The sequence below is a fragment of the Pteropus alecto genome, unplaced genomic scaffold, assembly GCF_000325575.1.
Source record: "Pteropus alecto unplaced genomic scaffold, ASM32557v1 scaffold414, whole genome shotgun sequence".
NCBI classification, from domain to species: domain Eukaryota; kingdom Metazoa; phylum Chordata; class Mammalia; order Chiroptera; family Pteropodidae; genus Pteropus; species Pteropus alecto.
Genome location: NW_006435781.1, coordinates 1,445,438 through 1,464,819, shown reverse-complemented (window position 1 = coordinate 1,464,819; position 19,382 = coordinate 1,445,438). Strand labels below are relative to the sequence as shown.

The window sequence follows — 19,382 nt, the reverse complement described above, 5'->3', positions numbered from 1 at the left end:
AACAATTCTTAGAATTCCTAACCTCCAGCATTTAGTGACTTACGACTGTGGCAACATGAGAAAGTGACCTGTTTCTTCCAACTCAACATCTCTATCTGAAATATCAGTGAAATAGGGTAATAGAGTTTCCTACTGGAGATTTTTATTGTTTCTTGTTTTTTTTTTTTTTAACACATGTTGGTTACTTATCTTTCCTTTTCTTTTTTTTTAAATAGTCTGTGTTCAGAGTATCTTTTTTCTTTTTTTTACATATATTTAAAAATTTTAATTACAGTTGACATACATTATATTAGTTTCAAGTGTACGACAGTGATTAGACATTTATATAACTTACAAACTGATCATCCCGTTAAATCCAGTACCGATTGACACCATATGTAATTATTACAATACTACTGACTATATTTCCCATGCTATTATCTACAACCCCATGACTATATTACAACTACCAATTTGTACCTCTTAACCCCCTCCCTCCCTTGGCCCACTCTGCCCTCAATCCAGCAACCATCAAAATGCTCTCTCTTTGAGCTTGTTTTTGTTTTGTTTGTTTATTCTGCTCTCTAGATTCCTCATATAAGTGAAATCATATGACATTTGTTCTTCTCTGTCTATCTCCACTCAGCACAATACCCTCTAGGTCCATCTATGTTGTTGCAGATGGCAAGATTGTATTCTTTTTATGGCTGAGTAATATTCTATTGTATATATGTACCACCTCTTCTTTATCCATTTATCCATTGATGGACACTCAGATTGCCTCCATATCTTAGCTATTGTAAATAATGTTGCAATGAACATATGAATGCACATGTCCCTTCGAAGTAGTGTTTTGGGTTTCTTTTGATAAATACCCAGAAGTGGGATTACTGGGTTCTTCTTTGTCTGTTAAAGCCTTTGTTTTAAAGTCGATTTTGACTGGTATTAATATTGTTACCTAAGCTTTTTTTTTCATTGTTATGAAATATTCTTTTCCATCCCTTAACTTTCAATTTGTGTGTGTATCTTTGATCTGAGGTAAAGCTCTAGCAGGCAGCATATGTAAGGCTTTTGTTTTCTTATTCATTCAGCCACCCTATGTCGTTTGATTGGAATATTTAATTCATTGACATTTAAAGTTATTCCCTGTTACATTTCTTGTAATGCCAGTTTGGTGGTGATGAACTCCTTTAGCTTTTTCTTATTTGGGAAGCTCTTTAACTGTCCTTCAATTTTAAATGATAGCTTTGCTGGATAGAGTAATCTTGGTTGTAAATCTTTGCTTTTCATCACCTTGAATATTTCATGTCAATCCTTTCTGCCCTGCAAAGTTTCTTTTGAGAAATCAGCTGACAGTCTAATGGGTGTTCCCTTGTAGGTAACTAACTGCTTTTCTCTTGCTGTTTTTAAGATTCTTTCATTGTCTTTAACCTTTGGCATTTTAATTACGATGTGTCTTGGTGTGGGCCGCTTTGGGTTCATCTTGTTTGGGATTCTCTGTGCTTCCAGGGCTTGTACATCTATTTCTTTCACCAGGATGGGAAAGTTTTCCATCATTATTTCCTGAAACAGGTTTTCAATTCCTTGCTCTCTCTCTTCTCCTTCTGGTATCCCATGATGTGAATGTTGATATGCTTGATGTTGTCCCAGAGGCCCCTTAATTTATCCTCCTTTTTTTTTCCAGATTCTTTTTTATTTTTGCTATTCTGACTGGGTGTTTTCTGCTACCTTCTCTTCCAAATCACTGATTCAACCCTCTGCTTCATCTAATCTACTGTTGATTCCCTCTAATGTATTCTTCATTTCATTTATTGTATTCTTCATTTCTGACTGATTATTTTTTATGTTTTCTATCTCCATTTTCATGATTCCTACCTCTTTGTTGAAGTTCTTATTGAGATCATTGAGCATCCTTATAATCAGTGGTTTGAATTCTGCATCTGGTAGATTGCTGTTCTCCATTTCGTTTAGTTCTTCTTCTGAAGCTTTGTTCTATTCTTTCATTTAGGACATATTTCTTAATTTCCCAATTGTGGTTGCCTCCCTATGTTTGTTTCTATGTATTAGGTAGAGCTACAATGTCTCCCGGTCTTGGTAGAGTGACCTTATATAATATGTATCCTGTGAGGCCCAGTGACACAGTTTTCTTGGTCACTTGGGTTGAGTGCTCCAGGTATGTTCCTTGTGGGGTTGCCCTCCTGTTGTAGTTGAGCCTTGGTTGCTGTATGCACATCAATGGGAGGGACTGATGCTCAGGCTGATTTGTTGTGTGGACTGGCTGGGACTATTGGAACTGTTTTACAGGGACTGACCTTACAAAGCAGGATTTGCTTTAGCAGGGCTCTGGTGCCTGCCCTGTCTACTCTTTGGGTGTATCTTTTGTGGAGGTGGTCAGGTGGTGTTCTGGTGTGGTCTCAAGATGGCCACTGGGTGTGTTGGTTCTGGGGCCTCTTGAATGGGTCTCTGTTGAAGGCTAAGGTCAGCTGCTGCCTGTGCCCTACCCGGGGTCATTTGGTATGAGCTACAAAGTGATCTGCAGATGGTTGCTACTTGTGCTGGGCTGGTAGATGCCTGGGAGAGACTAAGCTGCTAACAGGCCAGCTGCCACTAGTACTGGGCTTGGGGCTCCTTAGCAATGGTACAAGGCATGCTGAGGCCAGATGCTGCTAGTTCAGGTTCTGTGAACCTTTGAGAGATTTTAGGAAAGAGCACAGCAGGAGCCAAGACAGGCTGTTTGTATGGAAAAGCCACCTGAAGTGGCTTGAGTGGGCCCACAAGTTGGGTGGGGCGAGGTGTCGGGGAATTACCAGGTATATGGAGACTCAGATATAACAGCTGCCAAAGTCTGTCCACCAGGAGTGGGAAGGATTCAGTGAAAAAAACAATGGATTCTGCCAGCACCTCTGTCCGAGAGAAAGCTGCTCCTCCAGCTCTTGCCTTGAAAACAGACAATTCGGTTCCTCTCCATATATCCCTGGCACCTTTCCAGATGCTGCCTCAGAGAGAGTCTATCACTGAGTAAGTCCATGCATAGGCCCTTTAAGAGGAATGCCTGGCACTCCAGCCACCTTCATTCTCACTCAGACACAATCTCTACTGGTTTTCACAGCCAGAAGCTGTGGGGACTTCTCTTCTGGCACCGGAACTCTAGGCTGAGGATCCTGGTGTGGGGCTGGAACCCCTCACTCCTCAGTGGGGACTTCCGCAGCTGAGATATTCCTCCCAGTTCTTAACTGCCACACGTGGGCATAGGATCAGCCCTTTCCATGATTTCACCCCTCCTACCAGTTTTGATGTAGCTTCTACTGTATATCCTTAGTTATAGGACTTCTGTTCAGCTAGACTTCAGGTGATTCTTAATAATGGTTATTCTATAGCTTAGTTGTAAATTTGGAGTGGTCGTGGGAGGAGGCAAGCACAATGTTTTCCTACATTGCCATCTTAACTTGGCTTTTTATCTTTCTAATACGGTTTAAAAGTGATTTTGCTTAACACATAAAAATGAATCTCTCTGAAGATCTTTAATTCCCATGATTCAATAAATATCTGATATATTTTAACTTAATTAAAATAAACTATGACAGGTTCATGAATAACATAAGTATATGTCAGCAGTATATTTAAGATTTACATATAAATATATACATAAACTTTCAGTAACTGACTCTCGAATGTTGTCTCCTTTCAGCATAGGTTTTGGAAAAGAATACCCATCTAACACTCTTTTAGAATCAGAACACTTGTGTTAAATCCTGGATCTCCCATTTGCCATCTGTGTGACCTTAAGCATGGTATTAATAACTATGATCTCTGGTTTCTTCATTTATTTAATGAGGACTATACCTACCTTAGGCGATGTGGAAATCAAACCAACTCCTTTATGAGACTTCTTGGTCTAATTTATATAAATTTTAACATAAGTATAAAGTATTATTATTTATAAAAAGAGATATTCTAGAATCTGAATACAATTTGACTTTGTCAAATTGCGTATAAATTTTGCCACCTCCATACTCTCTGAGATATTTCATATATTCTGGAATTCTTTGGGACATATTTTCAGTACTGAAGCACCTAGCTACTGAGAGAGAAACCTGGATATTTTGCATGCCCTGCCAGATGCTAAGGAAAAAATTAATCCCATCTCATTTATTGCTATGTAGCCTCTATAATACTATGCTCCCTATATGCATATAGGCTATGTTTGGCTCAGTACCCAACATTGAGAGGCACATAACCCGATGTTCTAAAAATCTGAGCAATTTGTACGTACTACTAATAATCAAGAGAATTCTCCCTTTTTATAGTCCAACAGAACTGTGCCTTCCCCTTCTAGCTCTTCTAGAAGAGATAAGACTAAACCAAATGCTTAACATGGAACAGGTAAAGTGCCATTGTTTCAAAAGGCCAACATGCACCTACATATTCCTATGTCATTCGTATTACCTATCTTTATGCACAATTACATTTGATGTTCACATTTTCAGGTTGACTGGATTTTATCAATTCACGGCTCCATTTTCTGTTTAATTATAGAGAAAGGTGCTTTCCTCTCATTCTTATTTTGTGCATTTGGGAATTAATTTTATCTTTTCAAACATTCTGTTGTTTAGTACACATTTTTCTGATAACAAGTGAATCAGGCTGGTATAAGACTCTGTCTTTTCTTCCCTCTATCAATTATATGTTTTTCCGAAAGTCAGCTATGGCCCATGGCAGCAGTTATATGGCTTCTGTATCAAAAGAAAAATCTGATTCCAATGATACTGTTTCTATCACTGCCCTACAGACTTTGTAGGGGACTCTCAATGGCTTCGTTCCTGCAGTCCAAGGTTAGACTTAAAGATAGTAATAAACTCAACAATGTAGTACCCCAAAACTGTGAAAATAAAATATACTGCATAAATATTTTTGTTTTATCTTAATTTTAAAGAAAATATCATAAAGCATTATATTTATCATTCAGAAATTCTTGGAGAACTTATTTTCTCCAAGGCCCTAGAATGGAATTTCAGAGAATCAATATTCTCTGTAAAGATAAATTTCTTGAGCAAATACTAAAAATTCTGTGTATAGACATAAAAATAATTCTCAGTCTTCATGTATCCATGTTCTAGATGTGAAAATTCTTACCCTTATGTCAAGGCTCTATCATTGTTGACATCTAGAAGACCTAGTGGATCTTCCAATAATGAGAGTAACTGATTGTTACAGACTGAATGTTTGTGTGCCTTCCCCAAATTCACATGTTGAGGCCCCAATACCCATTGTGATGCTATCTGGAGATGGGGTCTTTCAGAAGTGATTAAGTTTAGATGAGGTCATGAGGGTGGGGCCCCATGATAAGACTCGTGTCATTATAAGAAGAGGGAGAGAGCAGAGCTTTCTCTCTCTCTATCATGTGAGTACACTCTGAAAAGGTGGCCCTTTGCATGCTAGGAGGTGGGCACTCACCAGGAACCAAATCTGCTGGCATTTTGATTTTAACTTCCCAGCTTCCAGAACTGTGAGAAATAAATGACTACTGTTTAAGCCACTTAGTCTATGGTATTTCATTGCAGCAGCCCAAGATGACTAAGATATTGCTATTTATGTAGTGATTTTCCATCTGAAAAGGGCTTTACCATATGTCATTCCATTTAATCCTAACAGCAGTCTGGTATAGAAGGTACCAGGAGCCCAATTTTACAGATGAAAAAAAAAGGGGGTCAGAGAGATTAAATAATTTGCTAAGAGTTCCGCTGTTATTCAAGGGCAGAGCCAGGACTTAAACCTGTATTATCATTTTAGATTAATTGCTTTTAGCACTACATTACTCTTGGAACAAAATTAAGAAAAGATATTCTTCTGTGTTTGTCTCTAACATAAAAGCGATAATCATCATTGTTGTCATCATCATTGTTGCCATTATCCCACAACCAACTATTAGCTACCTAGGTCTTTCTGTTAGGCCTCCAAAACTCAGAAAGTTTCTTTCCAAAATTCATATTTCCCAGGAGGAACCAAGCTGAGTGGGCCCGAGATAACTATTAACATGTCCAGTAGCTATAGAAAAGGTCTTTGTGGGTTCTTTTTCCTTTCAATGTGTGCATACAGAACAAAAGGCACACATCATTGGTCTGCCATTTTCAGGGGAAGAGCAACATTAACATTTGCTAGGATGTCTGATGGAGATAGTCAAAGTGACATGGGATCATGTTTCAGAGAACTTTCAGGAATCCTGTGGTAGTCATATCCAAAGTGATCCCCATTGATTCTCACCTGCTGATATTCATGCCTTTTTGGCATCTCTCCTTCCCCCATCTCATTGACTCAGTGCAAACTTGTATGACAAATAATTTACTGATGAAGTAATAGTATGAATACTAAGTCTAGGTCAAAAAAGGTATTACAGCTTCTACTCTGTAGTCATGGTTTACTTGTTCTTGCGGAAGCAAGCCACAAAGTCATGGGGAGATTCAAGCAGTCTGATGGAGAAGCTCATGTAGAGAGGAACCAAGTAGATAGTACCACCTCAAAAACCATATGAGTGAGCCACCTTAAGAGTGGATCCTTCAGCTCCAGTTGACTACTGACTGCAACCTCGTGAGAAATTCCAACACAGAACTATTCAACGAAGTCACTTGTGATTTTCTGACCTATAAAACCTGTGAGGGATAATAAAGATCTAACCCTTGCTTAGCTTCACCTAAACTGCATGGTATCACCAGGAGGGAATAGTTGTACCACAATATAACAGAAATTCAGGTACATAGCTGCAATGCCCCATTATGCCATAACATACAAATGCTAGTTTATGGAAATCTGGAATTATGCTATGAGTACATCTCTTTCTGTTTTGTATTTGTCTTATCAGCTCACTTATTGAGTGTGAGATTCTTTGTATTTATTCATCACCATCTTTATTCTATCCTACTAAAAACCATTTTTATTAATTGGTTTATTTAATAGTTATGTTCATTATGTTTAGTTTTTAAAGTAGATGAGTAGAAATCTTTCCCTTAAAAAGAAACAAAATGAAAAATAATCAATTAGTAGAAAACACTATTTATATCCATAATTGTAGCTACATCACTTTAAATAAAGTATATTTATTTTTTTGTCACACACTCACATGAAAGACTAATAATTGAATATAATCATGATAGCTAATTTGGATTTGAAATCTTATTCAAATATAATTTGATTAAATCCTCTTATAAAAGAATGAGGTACATTACATCAGAATTATTTTGTGATATATGTTCAGTGTTAATTGAACACAAGTAAAATTCTATAAAGAAAAAACATATCCACTTGTTTTTTTAAATTTTTATGTGCAAGTTATAATTACTCTGATAGAGCTCTGAATTCATTAAGATGTTATAGATTATTTATATTATTTAATATATATTTCTAGGTACTCTATTAACTAGATATTAATGAAAACTAAAGGAATCGTGAAATTTATATGTGAAGAAACACATGACACTTCGAACTGCCCCTCCAAAAGAAAAGAAGAAGGAATTCTGCCTCAAGACTGCCTTCTTACTCAAAACTACAGTATCAACTCTTCCCTGAATATCCATTATGATGGCCTTCCCTGAATATTTCAGACCTGCCAGTCCCCACAACTGCATGAGCCAATTCCTTAAAAATATCTTTTAAAAAACTCTCTTTCTTCTCCCTCTCCCTCCCTCTCTCCCACTCCTACAAATTCATCTATCATGTCATTTGCTAACCTAAGTCTAATTATATATGCTCCTTTCATCCTTTTCTGAAATATCCTTCTTCTACAGCCTCCTTCTGCTTTTAAAAATTCTATTCATGACCAGATCAAGTTTAACTTTCTCCTGGAAGCATTTTAAGATCCCTCATTCAGAGCCAATCTCCCCTTCTCTTGCTCTCTCTCTCAATATTTTGTAATACTGCTACTGAAGTACTTATCCTAGACCTCCTTGACCAAATATAGTTTTCCAAATACTCAAATTTGATTATGAGCTTTTTTTTATGACAAAAGCTAAATCTTATTCCTCCCAGTATCCCCTCCATCACCTCTAATATTAACTAGCACAGAGTAAGCATTCAAATATTTACTGAACTGAACTGAACTCTTGTTGCCAATGGTGTCCTAGTGGAGGTGAATTTTGAGAGCTGCTTGTAGTTATAACAGGTTGACAGCAGGTGCTAGATGTCAAAAGAAAGAAATTTATATGGTTGACTCCATTTATTCTAAAATAAGCAACTCTCTAATAGGCAATGTCTGAGAGGAAGATATTGGCTGGCATTTCATTAGCAATAGAGATTTCATAAAAATGTGGAGAACAACAAAGAGCTTTTATTTCACCATGAAGGATTTCATACATTTGGTTGAAGCAATCAATGACAAGATGACAAAGCTGTTATGAAATTATCAGTTAATTAAAAAATCCTGTGAGAGGATCTTTATTCTCACACAGCAGAACATTTCCCTCCTATGGCCCTGTATACCAGCTCTTTCAGCAATATGATATGAATTTATTTTCTTAAAATTTATATGATATCGCATATAAATTTCTTAAAGAGTTTCAAACTGATTTGAGAAATCCTTAGCTGAAAAAAATTTTTTAAAAAGAAATAGTTCTCTCTTAAGACTTGGCATTCTGTTTCAGAAGTTCCTCCCCTGGTTTAACTGGTAAAAGGCCACGTACTTCACTCCCTTCATATTCTCCCATATCCAGTTTCCTGTACCAAATTCATCTCATCATGATGATATGTGCCATTTAATAAGCATCTAGTATATGCCAGGTCTTCAGTTTAGAAACATCATGTAATTTTATTTTCATAATCATCCTATCAGCTTAAGTATTATTAACCCCACATCACAGATGAGGAAACCATGGCTTAGAAAAGTTAACCCACTTGGCAAAGTTTGTGTAGCTAGTAGATTACTGAGGTCCATTATCCTGTACATCTCTAAAACATGTAAAAGACAATCATATAATAAGACATCTGAATGCATAGAAGACAACACCATAAATGGGAGTATCGAAGATTATATCCAGATTATAGGAAACAGAGGTTACTCTTAATAGTTTAAATTCTCAAATAAATATAGTACTATAGTTAAATATAGTATTATGTTACTATGATTTACAGTAGTAATAAACATGAACAAGAGTTTTTCCTTCTTAGTTTTTGACTGACTAGCCCTTTCCATTTGACGTACCTCAGGCTTGAGAATCATGCAGACATGAGTTTAAATCCTAGTCCTTTTCGTGACATCTAACTAGGACCATAGGCACATTATTTAAGCTCTGAGCTTCAGTATTCTGTTTCCAGAATGAGAATAATAATATCTACACCTTATAAGTTTATAGTAAATATTGCAAATGAAATAACTTACACGGATTACCTTGCTTTTTGTAGTATCATTCATGCAAAAGCTTTTCTAAATATTTGTTTAATTCCATTTATATACCTTACTCTGTCTTTTCCATAGCAACCTTCTCCATTTGGTCTTTTAAATCAATCAATTTTCCTCCATTCCTCCCTCCCTCCCTCTCTCCCTCTCCCTGTCTCCCGCCTGCCTCTCTCTCTCTCTCCTCTTTCGTGCTCGTGAAAGAACCAGATATCTACCAAAGAGTTTATTAAATGCTTTCCCACTAAATATTCAAACAACCCAATTAGATTGTAATTAAAATAATAACATTTAACAATCATTAAGCTCTTACTATGGCTGGGATCTAACTGCTCTTCATGTATTTTATCTAATTCTCCCAACCTTGAGGTAAATACAAGTAATGATATTTTATAGAGGTGGAAACTGAAATCAGGTAGTTTATTGAGATTAACTGTACAGGGTCACAAAGCTAATAAGTGGCCAACCCAGGCAGCTTGACCTCAAAGCCTATATGCACTATTGCTATAGATCTTTAAAATGGTAATGGTGGGGGTTATGGAGGCAGAAGCTACAGAAGCAAGACTCTCAAATACAAATGTCAGATGACCCATGTTTACCAATATAATTTTTGGAATGAAGAGAGCAATAAGAGAGAACAGTTCTTTCTTTCCATATCCTCCTCACTGCTATGCAAAGTACTATGATTTGCAGTAGTAATGAACATAAACAAGAGTTTTGCATAATTCAGAAACCTCCAAGAATGCAATTTTCGATCCTATTTATCTTATCTGTTTTTGGTCCTCTGACCTAGCCCTTTTGCAGAAGAAAATGACCAGCAGTGGGTGACCCATTCAGCAAACAAAGAGCTGAAGGACAATGAGTAGTCTGAACATTAGAAACATCAGGGAGAATGTCTCATTTGAATGCATTTAGAATAAAACTTATTCTTTCACCTAGATAATTACAATATTATGTCCATCAATATAATCGACCTGACAATAATAGATATCACGTTAATAGTTTTATACAGTAAAGCACATTGGTATTTTGTAGATCTATCACTTGAGATATTAGCATGGATAATACTGGTAGAGAGGAGTTGCTTTTTGCTGGACTTTTCTCATGATAGAATGTAATAACTATGTATAGATTTCCTCAATTGTTCAAAGTTATTAACTGGGATTTACCAAGAAAGGAAAAAATGTATCAATATAGTATTATACACTTATTGAGTACTTTTTATTATTTAGCCGATTCCTTTTTAAGTATTCCACAATTATCCTGGCACCAGCACTAGAGGCTCCAGGCATATTTGGAACTAAGATTCCAGCTTAGGCTCTTAATAAGTAATATGACATGTCCGAACAGATACTTGTTTTTAAGAAAATGCTTTTTTGGACCATTCGGATTGGAAACTTTTCACTATGCTGTAAATATTCATAAAGATATTCACCCCTAAAAGACAAAAACTTAGAAAAACGGAACTATTCAAATCACTGGCTATTAGTAGAAAAGATACAAACCTGTCCTCTAGCCCCTCAATTTTAATCTAGATCATGAAAAAAAGTCAATGTCAAAAAAAAAAAGATTACAAGGGATAATGAAAAATATATAGCTAACACTGAATGGCTACTGTAAAATAAATTAGTGTTATTTTCCTCTTGGGGAAAAAGTAGAAGCTATTTTTCATTAGTAAAATAACAAATGAATTTCTATATACTAGTATGTTCAGATTTGCATAAACATCTTTGCCAAATTTCCATTTTCTCAGGCAAGAAACAGATCACTTAACTGTATAACTGTGTAATAAGAATCTAGTCTCATACTCAGTAAGATTCACTTTTTTGGGCCACTGTGTTGTAACCTGGTGGAGAAGCCTCATGGTTCCAGTTAGAGGGAGGAACACTCTACTATATCAATTGAACAACTATGTATGTTGATCATTACAAGGCAATTTTGCTCTTGCCTTGCTGGTTATAGAAATGACATTCTGTAACTTACACAGAACTGTAGAGCTTAAGTGCATTCTTCCTGTCCGAGTTAGCTGTGGAAGAGACTCACTGTTTCCTTATCAAACTAGTTTATCTTTTTTCTGGGCTCAACACTGGACAATATTTTCCAGCTTCCCTTGCCCTTAGATGTGGCCATGTGACAAATTCCAGCTAACATACTATGAATGGAATTAATGTGCACCACTTCCAGGCCTGCCTCATAATAAATTCCAATGAGCAGTATTCATTCCTTATCTCCATTAAATGCATAGGACTCTGATGTTTTGGATGCAAAAGATGGAAGGGGCTTCGGTTCCTGTATGATTTTATAGAGGACTGCTTATTTTGGACTGCAGCAGAATGAAAAATAAACTTCTACTGTGGAAAGCCACCAAGATTTGGGAGCTTACCTGTTATCATGGCTAGTGTAAACCAACTAACACATTAGCATATTTCTAAATACACTGAACGACAATAAAGAGTCAATATTTCAAAATCAAAAAAAGTCTATTTTAATTAATAATCACTGCAACTGAAAGAGGAAATAATAAAAAACATGTATAATTACAGATTGAAAAAGTATTTAATCCTAGTCCTAGTGATTCAGGTCATTAACAAAAACAAAACAAGATGGGAAGTAGTAAACAAACTAGAAGGAACATAGACTTTAAGCCAGAAAGAGACATTTGAAAATTCCAAGCTCTGTTATTTCCTTATTTTGTAAGCTTGAGCAATTTGATTAACCTTTCTCAGGAACTGTTTTCTGTCTATAAAATGGGGATTATGAAATTTAGCAGACAGGATTTTGTAATGATTTTATACACACACATACACACACAACACATATTGACTGATACTTAGGAGGTAGCCAGGCATTCTGCTTCCACTTCCTGACACAACAGAATGTAGATTATGAAGATGTAGATTCTTAGTTTTTGAATGTCAAAAGCCTAAGCCCGGTCTAAGACAAAAGATTTAGAAGGAAAAAAGACAATTAAAAGAATGTTTTCCCTACTCTTACACTAGAAAAGATTCTTCTGGTTGTGGGAAGAGAAATGAGGGGGCACTACAGGGGAAGTACAGAAATTCACTATCAATGTGTATATAAAGGGAAGAAATCCAGGGAAATCCAAGAGAATTTGAGAGCAGAGGTGACCTGGGCCTTATTCCTAAGGAGAGCCTGTGAGGGAAACACCATGGAGAACAGTATTCCCTATTCCTCCCTCTACCCTTCTTCCTGACCCCAAGCACAGTCAGCCTGAATCAAGATTGCAAAAGAGCACGTGCAATGTCTAGGCAGATGGGACTTAACAGCCTCCCAAAGTTCCCACCCATCCCAGTATGGCATAAGGAATGGTAAACTAATTTCTGATACTACACAATGAGGGCATCAAAGTAGTAGAGAGACATCCAGATCTGAGAGTGTCACTGCAGATGGAAATAAAAGATGGTCCAAGAAGCAACTGCTTGCTTGGACCGACAACCAAGAATATGAAGGAGAGACTGGCATCTTCATGGATGCCAGCCCAGATAGATGACAACTGAGGAGCAAATGTTCTGTCACATCATATTTACCACTCTCACCACTCCATGCTTTGCAACTATGTTAGACTGGATTGATGAAATTACATGTCCTCTATTCCATGGAATTACATTCAGTTATTGAAAGATAATATTATGGACCGAAAATCTTAGTATAATAGGTATGATTTACAACTATTTTGCACTATTTTTATAAATGCAGTGGAGGTATATAAACTTAAGTCATCATTGAAACTTTTCATACACCTTTCCTTAAGTGTCACATGCCTGTTAAAAGACTTACTTCGATCAGTGATGACTGTTCTAGCTTCTTGATTGCTGGTCTTATTTTTCAAATTTTGGGCGGCAGTAATGAGTTCTTCCAACTGGGGGCGTCTCTGTTCCAAATCTTGCAGTGTGGCCTGAAGGAACAAATATAACTTAATACTGAGATTCTTTAGCATCATGCATTCCTTTTATGTACTACAAAGTAAAGTGATTTTCAAACTAACCAAAGCACTTTTAGAAACAAAAAAAGATGTTACTGAATATAAATCTCTAATGCGTAAGCCTTTATAGAGGAATAATTTAACAAGAAATGTGTTTCATTCTTGATACCAAAATATTTCAAATAAAATTTTTGATTATAGAATTGCTTCACTATTTAAGAGTTTAGACAGAGTCATTCCAGAGTACGTGGGTTTATTCAATGCAATATATGAGTGCCACAAGTAAGAAATGTAATTTTGAATTATGGCAATGTATTTAAGAGAAAGATAGCTCTTCATACTTGTAATCTCATTCTATGTGGTGTCAAAATTAAGGTGTATATTTTAGAAACAAAAAAAGCAAAAAAGTGATTTAAGAGATGTAACTTTTTAAATTTCTTTGTACCTGAGATTCCTCACCTATAAAATGAGAAGATGATGTAAATGGGCTAAATCAGTCTTTCCCCAAAGTTGCCTCTGATAAGAATTGAATGAATTAGTAGGGAGGAAGGCTGGGGATCTACATTTTTAACAAATTTAATTCTTATGATCAGGCAAGTTTGGAAAGCATCAGAATGGAAGTTAGTATTCATATTCTGTATTACAACTGACTTTAATTTAATACTGCTTTAGATAAGAGCACCAATAGAAAGAATTAAGCCAAGAAATATATTTCTTATCTATAGGTAGCAATGTTAATCATTAAGAAAGTTCTCTCTCCCTCATGTGTCTGTCTATTGTCTCAGTCATCTTACTCTCTCTACATAAAGGACCAAAATCTCAGTGATATTTATAAAGAAGTTTTGGGGAAAAATATCTCCCCTGTGCTCATTCTAAAACTGAGCACATTTTATTTTAATTTTGGAAGAGTAATGAATATTTGTATTAGTTTATAACCACTGTATGACAGATGTTTTACACATGTTTTCTCATTTTTATTCTCCCAATAACCACACTAATAGCCAATCCAGAATTCTTTATGGTTTTAAATCCTATGTTCTTTCTGCTATCATATGAGGCTGGTGAAAGTGAAGAGGTGAAATGTGGTAGATAGTAATGTTTATGAAAATTAGTTATCTACTATGTCTTTTGACTATTGATTTTCTAAGTATTTTTGTTTTTAGAAAGGCCAAATTTTGATCATTCTGTAGTATTTCTCTGGTGAAGAGGTAGGAAGATAGGACTTGTGATTTAAGCCCAATTGCTTTCAGTAGTATTAAAATAAGGGGACGAACTTATCCAAACATTACACATCTATGTTGAGTATTTTCCCCTCTCTGTATTAGAAGTTTAGAGGGGCTAACTTTTAACAAATTTTTCACATTTGTAAGCTGTGATTGCTCAGAAGAAAAATCCAATTTTCAGGTTTCTAACTTTTATGATTTCTTTACACAAAAGGGTGTTTGAAAAATGGAACAAATTGCTAAAGATAACTATTGAAGTAAGTAGCATAAGTCAGTTAGAGAGTACTGCACCAACTTTAATGTAGGAACCAAACAGTAGCAGATGGCTTTTATGAAATAAGTTGTTTTTCAGGGTTAGAATGTTCAACTCTGGTCATCTGTGACACAGCAAACTGAAAAGGTACTTTGGAATTCCCGACTCTTAAATGTTTAATACATATGATAATTTTTTAAAAAAACAGACTTACCTGGAAACCTCACATAACGTAAAATCTTTCCCTCAAGTTTAACAAAGAACTCAAAATACACATAATAAGCAAAGTATACAAATTAACTCATTTACTAACTCATTCTTTCATTAGAATGTTTTAGGAGTTATGGATATAGTAGTGAACGAATGCATTATGTATGCTTTGAGTAAATGAAAATTTGTGTTTTTTGATACTTGGACATTTTTAGATAACAACAATATCTTCGTTGTTTTTCTTTGATTTAATATTAATTTGCCCTCAAACAACTAGGCTATTTTTTGCTTCTCACTTCTGGATACATTACTCAATGTTAGCTATACTGCCCCCCCCCCGCCTTCTTTTAAGATTACAAAGTTCATTTAAGAAGTATGTTGTAGCAGTAACTTGATCAACTTTAATCTGAACTTTACCAGGCTCTAAATTAAACCTGACCACAATGAACAGCTTTTACTGCTGAAATTAGCAGGCATGTCAATTTAGACTTAAAACAAGCCATTTTCTTCTCTAATGAACAAAGTAGGTCTCAGGGTATTGTGAAACCTGTTCTCTAGTTGGGTGATTCTCTAATTCTGCTGACAGACACATGCTTTGTAAGGGAAGATTAATGACATCCTTTGAAGCAATCTCCTTAAAAATCTCAGGAGATTCACAACTGCAATAAAACTATTCATTTTAAAATATTTCAAAACAAAATCATAACTCTTTATCCTACTCTTTGGGAAACACAATGTCCATTTTAAAAAGGAAATGGTAATAATTATGTATATAATAATAATATATACTGCTGTGGAATTTATCAGGCACTAATATACTCATTAGATAGTGGTTTCTCAGTAGAGCAGAATGGAGATTTTCTCTTTTGATTTTTTTCCCAGAAATAAAGGGAAGGATTTGAATACGACATACATTTAAGTATTTTTTAAATTAAGATATAAAATCAGTGACTGGAAGACCTTCTTGCTAATGAACAGAACACATACATGTAGTGAGAGGAACAATTATGTTATTATTTTTCTTTTCATTTGGTTTTCTTTTAAGTGCATCCTATTTATTTGGTATTAAAAGTTCTTTGACCTGACAACTTAGTTGTATAATCCTGCAACTTCTCATCTGTATCCCACTGAACCACCCACAGATGGGAGAACCCCTTATACCTAGTCTTGACTCACATTACCCATCTCCCAAAATCCATCTATGAAATTCTGTTCTCTGCCTCCAATATGGTCCTCTTACTAGATGCTACTCTCTCAAAAACAATGTTTTGTCTCTAATCTCTTTTCTCATATGACCTCCAATCCTCTTCTATCATTTAGCTTCCTCATTCTAGCTTTAGTTGGCTCTGTCTCTAATTTTCATGCTAAACAAGTAGAATGCTAATTATGCTTATTTGTTTTTCTGATATGAGCCTAGATAGTCATTACACATATAACTTAAGAGAACAAAACTAAAACCATTACATGCTTAACTGCACCCAAGCATGATAAAAGAACATGTCTACATGGAGTCTATCATTTTGGAAGAAACAAACACAAGAGAAGAAAGGAACTGATGTTATTTCTAAGGGATCACAGACAGCTACTGGGCTTTACTAAAAACAGCTTACCCCTTGGAGATGAGAATTCATCATGGATTCCACTAGCTGAGCAAAGATGGAGGGAAAAAAAAATCTTCAAATACGAAGTGAATCAGAAGTCATTAATCCTACTAAGTCCCCCTAGGGCTGAGGGAAGTGGTTATAAATAGCAATCCTATGAAAAAGGGAGTTAAATAATGAAGCCATACATGCTATAAGTAGGTCATTTAGGCTCTTAGGAAGAATTACACTTCATTATTGTATTTGTTAAAATGTAATTCAACCTAATACTCAAATAGAAAACTCTACATGCTTAGTTAAATATTTAGTATTTATATATCTAAGAAAAGAACTTAGCGAACAAACTCTTTATATTTTTAATATTTTTCTACAAAAAACAACAATCTTCACATAGTTACATGTAAAACAAAGGCCAGTGGTGACTTTCAGTTCTTGCCATTTTCAGAAAATAAACATGAATTAAGCGTACATGTAATGTAAAAATGCAGACCTTATACTCTTATATTTACAACTTTAAAAGTTAACATTAAATATTGACAAGGTAAAATAGTTTATAGAACAACTTTATGAATGGAAGAAAGTAATAACTTAAGTCAGATAGGTCCTAAACTCTAGCCTTTCTAATAACTGACACAGTTTTACCTGTGAGGATGCTATTATCTGTCTAGCTTTCAAATGCCTCACTGAGCACCTTAATTTTGGCTTCTGTTCTTGTATTCAGCTGCCTATCCAGATAGATTGGCCAAATTCAAAGTCATCTTTATTGTCCTCCACTTCCTCATTTCTCACTTACATTTTAAAGTGGCTTGGATATTTTCCTGCTTGGCATAATATCCCTATTTCTCTGAATGTTCTACTAGCATATCTGTTGGTAACTTCTTCATAAAAACCTTCTAACTATGGTTATCTCTTTGTCCTTCATTCATTCAAGAAATACTTTTTTAAAAACAAATTTTTTTAAATTTATTTTTTATTTTTTAGGCGAGGCAACCCTTGGTCGACCGCAGATTGCAATTTTTATATAATTTAAAACTTACAGAAAGTTTGCAAATGTACTCTTCACCCAGATTCACTAATTGTTAACATTTTGCCACATTTATTTGTCATTCTATCATTCTGTGTGTGTATATATAATATCTGTATATATAATATTATAGATATTGTTTTCTGAACTATTTGAGAATGATCTGCAGATATAATACCCCTTACCCTTAGATACTTCAGTATTTATTTCTTAAGAACAGACATTCTCTTACATGACCTCAGCTCAATCTCAAAGTCAGGAAATTTAACATGGTTTTAGTAATAAAATCTAATCCACAGTCTTTAGTCATAGTAGGACAATTGTCCCATTAATTGCCTTTCATTTACTGGTCCAGGCTCAAGCATTACATTTAGTTGTTATATCTCTTTAGTCTCCTTTAATCTGAAATAGTTCTTTGCCTTTCTTTGAACTTCATATCATTGATTGTTTTGAAGCATACAGGGCAGGTATTTTGTAGAATGTCCCCCAATTTGGATTTCAGCAAATATTTTTTAGTAACTTATGTTGGTCATAGAGCTAGGCAGAGGGGATACATAAGTGAAGGAGGAAAAATTATTATTCTCAAAGAGAAAGTGAACTAGTAGAACTAGGCAGTAAATGAGCAATTACAATAAACTGAGGTGAGTATTATGGTAGTGTAAGCATGGGGAGTCATCAGAGCATATAGCAGAAATATTTAACCAAATATAGGGGTCAAGAAGGGTCTTCTGAAGGAAGTGGAGCTTATATGGTCCTTGGTTCTTCTTTATCTAAATCATACAGAAAGTTTTTTTTTTTCAGTTTTATTTGGGTTGATTTGACAAATAGAAATTGTACATAAAGATTCACAACTTGATGTTTTGATATATATGGAAAAAATCACCATCAAAGTAGTGAACATATTCATCATCTCATACATTCTTACACATCTTCATTCTTAGCAAATTTCAAATATACAATATATTAACTATAGTTATCATGCTTCACATTAGAGCTTTAGAACTTATTATATAACTGAAAGTTTGTACCCTATGACCAACATCTTCCCATTTCCCTCAACACCAGCCTCTAGCAACCATCATTCTACTCTGTTTCTCTGAGTTGGACTATTTTAGATTTCATATATAAATAAAATCATATAGTATTTGTCTTTCTGTGTCTGGCTCATTTCACTTAGTATAGTGTCCTCCAAGTTCATCTATATTATCACAAATATCAGGTTTTTTTTCTTCCTTAAGGCCAAACAATATTCCTGTGTGTGTGTGTGTGTGTGTGTGTGCGCGCGCGCACGCATGCCACATTTTCTTTATCCATTCATTTGTCAAATGTCCACCGACATTTGGGTTGTTTCCATATTTTGGTTATTGTGAAAAATGCTAAAATGAACATGGGGATGCAGATATCTCCTTGAGATTCTTATTTCATTTCCTTTGGCTATATACCCAGAAGTGAGACTGGTAGATTTTATTGTTGTTCTATTTTTAATTTTTTTATGGAATTTCCATACTGTTTTCCATAGTGGCTGTACCAATTTACATTCCTGCAGCGTACAAGTGTTCCCTTTTCTCCACATCTCTGCCAATGCTTGTAATTTCTTATCTTTTTGATAATAGCCATTCTATTAGGTGTGAAATGATATCTCATTGTGTTTTTTAAATCAATCAATCAATCAATTAATTAATTAATTATTTTACGGTGACATTGGCTAGCAAAATCCAATTTCAGCTGTACACTTTAACAGTAAGGCATATATATATATTTATATATATA

The 19,382-nt window shown here is 35.1% G+C and overlaps 1 protein-coding gene across 1 annotated transcript in view; it reads right to left on the bottom strand.

Moving 5' to 3' along the window:
• Positions 1-19,382, bottom strand: part of DMD (dystrophin) — a 1,580,480-nt gene that overhangs the window by 551,418 nt on the left and 1,009,680 nt on the right. Inside the window, exon 51 of the mRNA XM_006911463.3 lies at positions 13,157-13,274. Within this exon, the coding sequence (XP_006911525.1) occupies positions 13,157-13,274 (118 nt within the window). The remainder of the gene's footprint in view (positions 1-13,156; positions 13,275-19,382) is intronic.